This window comes from Myotis brandtii, unplaced genomic scaffold (assembly GCF_000412655.1).
Source record: "Myotis brandtii unplaced genomic scaffold, ASM41265v1 scaffold132, whole genome shotgun sequence".
Taxonomy (NCBI): domain Eukaryota; kingdom Metazoa; phylum Chordata; class Mammalia; order Chiroptera; family Vespertilionidae; genus Myotis; species Myotis brandtii.
In genome coordinates, this window is record NW_005354673.1 from 1203148 (window position 1) to 1213838 (window position 10691).

The 10691-nt window shown below is 44.4% G+C and overlaps 1 protein-coding gene across 7 annotated transcripts in view; it reads left to right on the top strand.

Annotated features, from left to right (window-relative positions):
- Positions 1 to 10691, top strand: part of STON2 (stonin 2) — a 125118-nt gene that overhangs the window by 108529 nt on the left and 5898 nt on the right. For all 7 annotated transcript variants that reach the window (XM_014534681.1, XM_005860135.2, XM_005860133.1 and 4 more), the window contains one exon: positions 3680 to 5515. In XM_014534681.1, coding sequence (XP_014390167.1) covers positions 3680 to 5515 — 1836 coding nt within the window. The remainder of the gene's footprint in view (positions 1 to 3679; positions 5516 to 10691) is intronic.

Consider the following 10691-nt stretch of genomic DNA (forward strand, 5'->3'; position numbering starts at 1 on the left):
TTCAATAAAAAGTATTTTAAAAAATGAAAGACATAAATTTATTGTAAGAAAATTACCTTCACTGGAAACAAAGGCCTTTTTTCCCCCTTCTTTTTTGGCTTGGGAAAGGAAGATGAGAAATACTATTTTGGGGACAAGATTCCCAACAGACGGGAATCCTTTGGCAGTTTAGGCAGAAAGCGGGCCTCCAAAGGAAAAGGACTTTAGCTTGTTTTAAATCAGGGAGTGGTGATGAGCTCCAAGGCGGAAAGGATGTCCCTGATACAAGGGTGGGTCAGTGCCAGACAGGGTGGGTGGGAACTCAGCATTACAGAGACTCCATAGAGCCGATTCATTAGAAATTGATGGGTTTCGAGGTTCACTCCCTCCCCAGCTCTGTAGGGAGGATCAGTTATAGCTTCAAGGAAGTGATTATATTTTACTCAGGGCCACATTGTTCCCTTAGTAGTAGTAATACATAAAATATAAATTCTAAAACCTGCGTTGTTTCCTGACCCCTTTCCTTTTATTTTCCAAAAAATAAGTCACATAGGCATCTATAAAAGTGGGTTTGAACCAGAGATAACAGGTTGATCAGGAACACACAACATACAGTGGGGCCTTGACTTACGGGAGCTGTGGTTGACCCCATTAGACAACAGTGAGACGTTATAGTGGGATCCATTATTTTGATGGATAGTGTCTTTAATTTTAAAATGCTTTGAAACCCTTTTATGGTGCTGTACATATAGAAAATACTTTTTGATCTGTATATTTCTAGGGTGAATGTGGATATATACTTATGCATGCTCATTCATGTATGTAGCCTACATTTTCAAACTGACATTTTCAGTAGAGGGAATTGCTGTTTGTGTGAGTAAAAATCCTTGGAAAGATGGATGGCAAGCCAACCTTCCCATCCACGTGTAATTACATTTGCAATTATGGGTGGCATTTCTGATTTGTTATGGTTGGATATGATATTCATGAAGGTTGAGCGAGGCATTTAGAAAACTCAACTATTTGACTGGAGCATTTGGGTATTCATTTCTCTCTGATTCCCAATTCCTGGCAGTAGAAACACTGGGTAGAATAGTGGCAGAGATCCCTGTACACATTCCTCTAGAGCAGGGGAGGGGAACCTTTCTTCTGCCAAGGGTCATTTGGATATTTATAACATACTAGAGGCCTGATGCATGAAAATTCATGCACTCGGGGGGGTCCTTCAGCCCGGCCTGTGCCCTCTTGCAGTCTGGGACCCCTCGAGGGATGTCCACCCACCAGCTTAGGCCCACTCCCCAGGGGATCGGGCCTAAGTTGGCAGTCAGACACCCCTCTGGCAGCCCTCAGGGGGTGTCCACCTGCTGGCTTTGGCCCACTTCCCGGGGGATCGGGCCTAAGCTAGCAGTCAGACATCCCTCTGGCAGCCACAGGGATGTCCAACTGATGGCTTAGGCCTGCTCCCCAGAGGATCGGGCCTAAGCCGTCAGTTGGACATCTTTAGTGCTGCCGTGGAGATGGGAGAGGCTCCCACCACTGCTGCTGCACTGGCCAACCGTGAGCTGACTTCTGGCTGAGCGGTGCTCCCCCTGTGGAAGCACACTGACCACCAGGGAGCAGCTCCTGCGTTGGTCAGTGCCCATCGTAGCAACCAGTTGTTCTGCCCTTTGGTCAATTTGCATATTATTCTTTTATTATATAGGATTCTCGAGCCATACAAAATTATCAACTTAAAAACTTGCCTGTTCTATTTGGTCACACATTTAATAAACTTGTCCCTAAAGCCTTGGCAGGACCAGACCAAATGTTTTCATGGGCCTTATATGGCTAGTGGGCTGGACATTCCCATCCCTGCTCTAGAGGACAGAGAGAATAGAACTTCCCCAAAGCAGAGTTTCTGTTCTCATTCATTCAATTATCAAACTTTAACTGAGTATCTACTATATGCCAAACACACAGATTTGTTTTCTGTGTCATTCCTTCATCCAAATCTGCTCCTCCTTGCTAAAGGCCTCATTTCCTCCTTCCTTCCCACAGCAGACGCAAGGAGTATATGCTATTTTGAAGTTTTGGATCATTCCTGCATGGAAACTCAAGTCCTATATCTCCCTTGAATGCCCTGCTAGGGTGGAGCTTTATTTGCAAACACCCTTTTTTTTCCTTTCTTAAAATAAAACCCTAAGATAGAAAAGCATTTTAGAGAAAAAAGAAGAGATTATATCATAAGCGTTTTCTCATGTGGCTACATACTTGTAAACATTTTAATGGTATTATTCCATTGTGTGCCTCAATTTCTTAACATTCATCCAAAATGTGGTTCACAGTTTGGGTTTGTCTCCTTAAGGCATTGTTTATGAACATTTGTAAGGCCCGTCAAAGTGCTAATCCACTTCCACAGAGTTTGTAGCATCTTACAGTCTCACTAAAGGTCTGTTTACTGCTCATATCATATCCCCCTCACTGAATACTAAAAACTTTAAATCTTCACTGGTTTTTTAAATGTGAATTTGCATTTTTATTATTACTAGTGATATTGGACATTTTTACATGCTTATTAGACATTTTTAGTTTCTCTTTCATGAGTCGTCTGTGTATGTCCTTTGTCTATATTTCTATTGGACTTTTTGTACTTTTCTTATTCACTTGTGTGAACTTTTTTCATATTAAGGATATTAACATTTTATCTTCAATGTTTATTGATCACATTTGGGCAGAAATCCCTCCAATTATATTATTTGCAATCATATCCCCCTCACTGAATACTAAAAACTTTAAATATTCACTGGTTTTTTAAATTTGCATTTTTATTATTACTAGTGATATTGGACATTTTTACATGCTTATTAGACATTTTTAGTTTCTCTTTCATGAGTCGTCTGTGTATGTCCTTTGTCTATATTTCTATTGGACTTTTTGTACTTTTCTTATTCACTTGTGTGAACTTTTTTCATATTAAGGATATTAACATTTTATCTTCAATGTTTATTGATCACATTTGGGCAGAAATCCCTCCAATTATATTATTTGCAATCATATTATCACTTAGACCAGATAACTAACTTGTTTTATTCAATGAAATCAGCTTTATACCATTTTATGTGGGAGATGGTTTTCAGTGTTTAAAAATTAAGAATACAAACTTTTGCCTTACTGGTTTGGCTCAATGGATTGAGTGTCAGTCTGCAGACTGAAGGGTCCCAGGTTCGATTCCAGTCAAGGGCACGTGCCTGGGTTGTGGGCTCAATCCCCAGTAGGAGGCGTGCAGGATGCAGCCGATCAATGATTCTCTCTCATCATTGATGTTTCTATCTCTCTCTTCTCCCTTCCTCTCTGAAATCAATAAAAATTTATTTAAAAAAAGAATTACAAACTTCAGAGCAAAGAAAACATCTCTCCTAGAAACTCATAAAAGTGAAAATGTATAAGAGTTCAGTTGCAAGGGAACTTGGTCCTACCAGTGCTTCTGTATCAATAGACTCATTTGTATACTTACTGTATTGGACATAAGGCCCTTCTTGTGTGCTTATTACAAAATTATGAGATGTGTGCCCAGACTAAGCACTTGAGACAGGTAATGAGCTGCTTTGGAATTTATTGAATTCCAGATAAAATTCTAGTCATCCCTCATTCTCATACCTCAGTTTCCCATACTTCTAGGTGCCCTGGATAGCAGCCCTCATGTGTTTTCCTTTTCTTTTAGACAACTCGTCCTCACTCCAGGAAGATGAAGAGGTAGACATGGAGGCCATCAGCTGGCAGGCCAGCAGTCCTGTCATGAATGGGCATGCTGCCACTCCGGTAACCTCTGCTCGTTTCCCCAGCTGGGTCACTTTTGATGACAATGAAGTCAGCTGCCCTTTGCCACCCATCACCTCTCCTCTGAAGTCAAACACGCCATCTATTGCATCTGTGACCCCAGATGTACCTTATTACTCAACCGGCTCATTTAAGAAGAGGGAACGTCCCAAGAGCACGTTGATAAACTTCTCCAAAGTTCAGAAGCTGGACGTTTCCTCCTTAAACCATCCGCCTCCCATAGCCGAGGCTCCACCTTGGAGGGCCACCAACCCTTTCCTGAATGAGACTCTCCAGGATGTACAACCCTCCCCAATCAACCCTTTCAGTGCTTTCTTTGAGGAGCAGGAGAGGCGCTCCCAAACCAATTCCACATCTAGTACCACAGGCAAAAGCCAGAGGGATTCTCTCATTGTCATCTACCAGGATGCAATCAGTTTTGATGACTCAAGCAAAAACCAGTCACACACCGATGCTGTTGAAAAACTCAAACAACTCCAAATTGACGACCCCGATCACTTAGGCAGTGCGACACTGCCTGATGATGACCCAGTAGCCTGGCTCGAACTCGACCACCCGCCTGGTTCAGCACCTTCCCAGCCCAGGGATGGGTGGCCAATGATGCTAAGGATCCCTGAGAAGAAAAACATCATGTCCTCCAGACACTGGGGACCCATCTACATCAGACTAACAGATACTGGTTACCTGCAGCTGTATTATGAGCAGGGCCTAGAGAAGCCATTCCGAGAGTTCAAGCTGGAGATCTGCCATGAGATTTCAGAACCCCGGCTCCAAAACTATGATGAAAATGGCAGGATCCACAGCCTGCGGATAGACCGCGTCACGTACAAGGAAAAGAAGAAATACCAGCCCAAACCTGCTGTCGCCCACACAGCCGAGAGGGAACAAGTGATTAAACTGGGCACCACCAATTATGATGACTTCCTGAGCTTCATCCGTGCGGTTCAGGACCGTCTCATGGACCTGCCCGTGTTGTCCATGGACTTGAGCACAGTCGGCTTGAACTACCTGGAAGAGGAGATTACCGTGGATGTCAGAGATGAATTCTCTGCCCTCGTGAGCAAAGGGGACAACCAGATTCTCCAGCACCACGTCTTGACACGGATCCACATCCTGAGTTTCCTCTCGGGGCTGGCAGAGTGCCGCTTGGGCCTCAACGACGTCCTGGTCAAGGGGAACGAAGTTGTTTCCCGGCAAGACATCATGCCGACCACCACCACCAAGTGGATCAAGCTCCACGAGTGCCGTTTCCACGGGTGTGTGGACGAGGATGTGTTCAACAGCTCCCGGGTTATCCTGTTCAACCCTTTGGACGCGTGCCGCTTCGAGCTGATGCGGTTCAGGACAGTGTTTGCCGAGAAGACCTTGCCTTTCACACTCCGGACGGCCGCGAGCATCAACGGGGCGGAGGTGGAGGTACAGAGCTGGCTGAGGATGTCCACCGGCTTCTCCTCTAACTGTGACCCCCTCACTCAGGTTCCCTGTGAGAATGTGATGGTTCGGTACCCTGTGCCCAGTGAGTGGGTGAAAAACTTCCGCAGGGAAAGCGTCCTGGGGGAAAAGTCTCTGAAAGCCAAGGTCAACCGGGGGGCCAGCTTTGGCTCCACAAGTGTGTCTGGCTCCGAGCCTGTCATGAGAGTGACTCTAGGGACTGCTAAGTACGAACATGCCTTCAACTCCATCGTGTGGAGGTTAAACCGGCTGCCTGACAAGAATTCAGGTAAGTGGAGGGTTCTCGTCTGTGAAAACCACTGCCCGGTTGCCAAGGCAGCAGGATCAGAGTTCCACATCCTATTTCCCTGTGAAGTGCTGAGTTTTGGTGTGTGATGGGGATGGGGACGGATGGGGAGTGGGACAAGAAAAGCAAAAATATTTGAGCAAAGTAAGTAACAAACACTTCACTCCATCATTTCACCTCCTGAATGGTCACACGTCTTCCATAAAGCTCTGCATTATTCTCCACTGAGCTGCTAAGTGGCTTTCCAGGGCAGCTATGAATTTATATTCCTTTCTGACTCATTAAAACATTATCTATGCTGCTGGAAGATATCCATTGCCAGATCCTAGAAGGCTTCTGGGTTCTGAAGAGATGCCTTTTAACTATGCCCTGGCATAGATAAAAGGGCCAGTTCATTACGGCTGATCATATGTGCAGTACAGGTGAGGAGTATATTTTTATCCCAGCCATCCCGTGAAAGGCCTGTCAATCATAACATCTTGAGCTCAGAGTTGGGATCTGGGAAAGGGGAAGAGGAGAAATGGCCTCTGATCAGACGGAAGATCCAGCGAGAATATGACGGTCCAAAAAGGCTGAAATTCTACCAGACAAAAAGTAAAGGAAGGAATGTGTGATTAAACAAAGAGATAAAGCCGACCAGCCCTAGGGGGCCTGCTCACAGCTGTCAGGGATGGTTTTGTGCTTGCGTGAGCCCAGGAGGCAATGACTTTCCTCGTGGTTCCAGTGAGATTCAGCGAAACCACAAAACTAGGGAGCAATCAAGCCAGCTCTATAGCCTTACTTATGAGAGTAAGTCTGGGTGACCCCAGTGGCAGGCAGTGTGCCCATGATCCTGTGCTCTTTTAAACCACTTCTCTTCTTGTTTATAATAAACTTGGCTCATCTGATCACAAAAGTGGGTATCCTAGCCGAGCAAAGAGAATAAGATTTGGGGGAACTCTTGATTGGAATGTCTTTCTCTTGTGAAGATATTCTTTCCATTCTCACCATGAAATCCTAACAGTGTTCTGTGTCTTCAATTCCTGTTCTGTGTGGAGAGGCTGTTATCATACTCTAAATATAATATGATGTAGTGGCAAGAAGCAATGGGATCTGGTCAACTCTCCAGGCATCCCGAGCCATGCAGGCTGTGTCAGACACTGGGCGTAGCAGGGCAGACCAGGGAGACAATTGGACCTCTGTGTCTGGGGCTGGATTTGCCACCCTCTGTTTCTAAACTGACAGAACTTTTAAGATAAAGTCTTCCTCTTTGTGCTTGTTAATTCATCCTCCCTGAAAGATCCCTGTATTCTGGCGAGAGCACTGTGATTTCTACCTCAGCCACAGGCCCCTCTGAATTAGTGGAGGAAAGGAGAAAGCCTGAATTCTCTGCCACAGAGGCCTTGGGAAAAGAACTGAGGAGATAGGGAGAAAATTACTGTGTAACCTGCTAGACCAGGGGTGGGCAAACTTTTTGACTCGAGGGCCACAATGGGTTCTTAAACTGGATCGGAGGGCCGGAACAAAAGCATGGATGGAGTGTTTGTGTGAACTAATATAAATTCAAAGTAAACATCATTACATAAAAGGGTATGGTCTTTTTTTTTTTTAGTTTTATTCATTTCAAACAGGCCGGATCCAGCCCGCGGGCCGTAGTTTGCCCACGGCTGTACTAGACACTTGACATGGGAAAAAACAAGGCTTCCTGTGTACGTTTATTGGGATTTTTAGCTCTTGAGTGTACTATTAGGCATGGACTCAGATAACTTTATTTTGGGACTATTGGGTTTTTCAAGGTGGAAGGGATGTTGGGGACAACTTACTTAAACTCGTCATTCTGCATAGGAGAAGATTAAGGGCCAGGAGGTGACATGACTCGTCTGAAGTCACAAAGCCACATCTGGGCTCTTTTCCCAACACCACAGCTGCTTCTACATAAATGACACCAAATAGACCCAAACTTTAAATAATTTCCACTGTGGGGCTGAGATTTGCAGTTTTCCCAATGTGTATGTACATCTACCATTTGTTTCAAACTTCTTTCTCTCAATTACGTGAAAGCATTACCTGAGGGATTTTGGCTTATAAGCCGAAAAGACTGGCTGGCTGCTTTAAGGTAAAGGAAGCTGTTGGAAGGATCTGGGCAGCTCAGAATTGAAGGAAGGACAGCTCTTGATAGGAGGAACTATGGTGTCTCCTCAGGCTGCAGCCACTGGGACTGATCGCAAGCCAATTTCTGTCCTTGTGCCACTTGGCTCGAGTCAAGGAGGACAGTGCATTTTGACCGACAAGCCCACCAAGATGACACAGTGCTGGGGAAGATTATTTCCCAAAAAGGAGGCGAGGTGGGGATGGGGAGCGTGGGGGATTGTCACCAGAAGAAATGGGAAGGGATCCAGGACAGGGGAAAGTAGGTCTTCAGCAAACACTTTCCTAATGCTTCCCAGCAGGCAATGTTCAGTAGGCTCAAGGCCAAGTAAATACAGCTTACATATTACATATGTATTTCCAGATGACTGTAACCTTATTTGTAAAAGATTTTTGAAATACAGGAAAACATAGGGATATTTGGGCATGTTTCTCACTGAAATTTCCTCCTCCCCCGATCCCAGTTACTGCTTTTGCTGTCATGGTTATATAGATTTAGAAGTGAAACCCCCAAAAAGGGACTCTTGTAAAACTGCTGGCCACTTCTGGATCAGTTTAGGAAATGGATAGCACCCTTTCCTGGAAACTGGAGGTGTACAGGATCTGAACGCCAGTGAGACTGCAGGTTCTCACCGTTGCTGGTACTCGCTGCGCCCAGCCCTGTCCTCCCCATCCCATGCCAAGAAACCAGAGGATTGATGATCTATTAGTAGTTGTCCCTTTTTTGGAGTTCTTCTGTCCTGGTCTTCAGACAGCCTTGGGAAGGTGCCTTTTATAGATTATTTTTCATAATCCTCACCCTCCATTTACAGTGAAGGAAGCCTAAATCTCTGCACACCCATTCCCACCTGCAGTGGCCCTACATCCCCAGCCCCAGCGGGCAGGGCAGGCAGAGCACAGGCAGCATGGGCCAGCAGGGCAGCACCTCTGGCTTTGCTGGCAGCCCACGCCTCAGCCACAGCAGGTGTGTCCCAATCCCAGCCCTCAAAAGACTTCACAAGCCGCCACTGGGAGCCAGCCCAGCCATGTGCGTGTGCAGCCCCCATCTCTCTGCATTCTACAGGACCCCTCCCACTCTATTCCCAAGTTTTTCTTAATCCTAGAAGGCACCGGAACAAAGCACCAGTCCTGCTGCTTGCCCGGATTCTCCACCAGGAAACAAAACATTCTGTCCTGCCCAGGTTGCTTTCTTTGCTGGAATTCCAGTTCTCATAAGACCAAGTGAAGAGAAAACAAACCCAATATGAGTCCCCATTTATGGCAAATAGAAATCTGAATTGTAATGTTAAATGTTCTCAAATCCATCCAGGAAGATGACATGATGCATGGGCTCATTAGCTCATAACCATAAATTAAACCACACTAGCTTTCAAAATTGTACTTCCCTATCTGTCCACCAGCCCTACACATCCATTAGTTGATGCTGGGAATCAAGAAAGAATGTTGTTCTTAGAGAGTTAGCTGTGAATACACTTTGGGGCGGTGACAGAAAAGGGTCAGTTTTGTGGACAGTAATGATTTCTCGATACTCAAAATGTGTAAATAAGGGTCATTATGTAAAACTGTTCTTCAGGTTGCTATTGAATGAAATTAGAAACTCCTCTATATACGTTGAAGAGATTTAAATCTATAGCAGTACATTGAGAGAAGTTTAAGCATAATTTAGAGTCAGGTCTGTTTTATTCCCAGTACTACAACTTAATGACTCTGTGACCTCAGGCAATTTACTTAACCCTCTCAGAGAAATCTCATTTTCCTCATCTATAAAATAGGGTTATTAATACCTAACCCATTAAAAATGAAATTAGAAAATGCTTTTAAGTGGTTGGCACAGTCTCTGGCCTATAATAAATGCTCAATATATGAAAGCTATATAATTACATCTGTGGCACACAATTTTTTTAAAAAATGAATGTCACCCTAGCTGGTTTGGCTCAGTGGATAGAGTGTTGGCCTGCGGACTGAAGGGTCCCGGGTTCGATTCCGGTCAAGGGCACATGCCCAGGTTGCGGGCTTGATCCCCAGTAGGGGGCGTGCAGGAGGCAGCCAATCAATGATTCTCTCTCATCATGGATGTTTCTAGCTCTCTCTCCCTCTCCCTTCCTCTTGGAAATCAATAAAAAAATATATATATAAATAAAAAATAAAAATATATATATATTTTAAAAAATGAATGTCTTTTTAAATAATATAATTTTTACTATTACATGTATCTTAAATTCCTTTCCTAATACCAGTGCAAATTTTTCAATTAATTTCCTAAAGTTTTACTCTTTAGAAAGAACCAGTGAAACATTTCACATTTGTGGAACAGAGCAAAACAAATACTTCACTCTGTAATGTTTTCCTTGGAGAGAGGGTGTGTGGAGGGCCTCGCTTACTGAGATTAAAAAGTCCCTCCCAGACCAATAAAGGAACTTGGAATTGTTTATTTGGGAAAACTCAGATAACTAAGGGCTGTTTCTGTTAGGTAATGAAATCAAAGCCGTGTAACATTGTTTCTCTGTAGCGAGTTGCTATGTGTGGGTTCTTATAGCTGACTTCCCCTGCAGACGTTGTCACCCCGTAGACCTTGTCACCCCAAAGACCTGGTCTTGAGATTTGGAAACAAGAGGTTATGACTCAGACAGAGTGGTTAAAACAATTTGGGGTCAGATGGCTGGGCTCAGTCAGGTCTCAGCTCTGCTTCTTTGCAGTAGAATATAATATTATGACCTCCAGATTCTGTTACGAAGCGACTGTGAGAGAATCTGCAGAATGGAAAACATTCAGCACAGAACCTGGCACAGAGCACTCAACAAATGTCCTGCTGCATCTGATGAATGATGACGACCACAGAGCTTCATGAGTGACAGTCACAGAAATAAGCTCTAACCCTTTCCCCTCAAATACCTAGTAATAATTCTCCATGAAAATCCAACCTTGAGTTTACTATCCAAGTACAGTAGAATGAGCCATAGATGAATAGAATCAAAGAACAGGAAGGGTCTATGCTTAGCATTGTCCAGTCCACCCTTTCCTACTACCACTG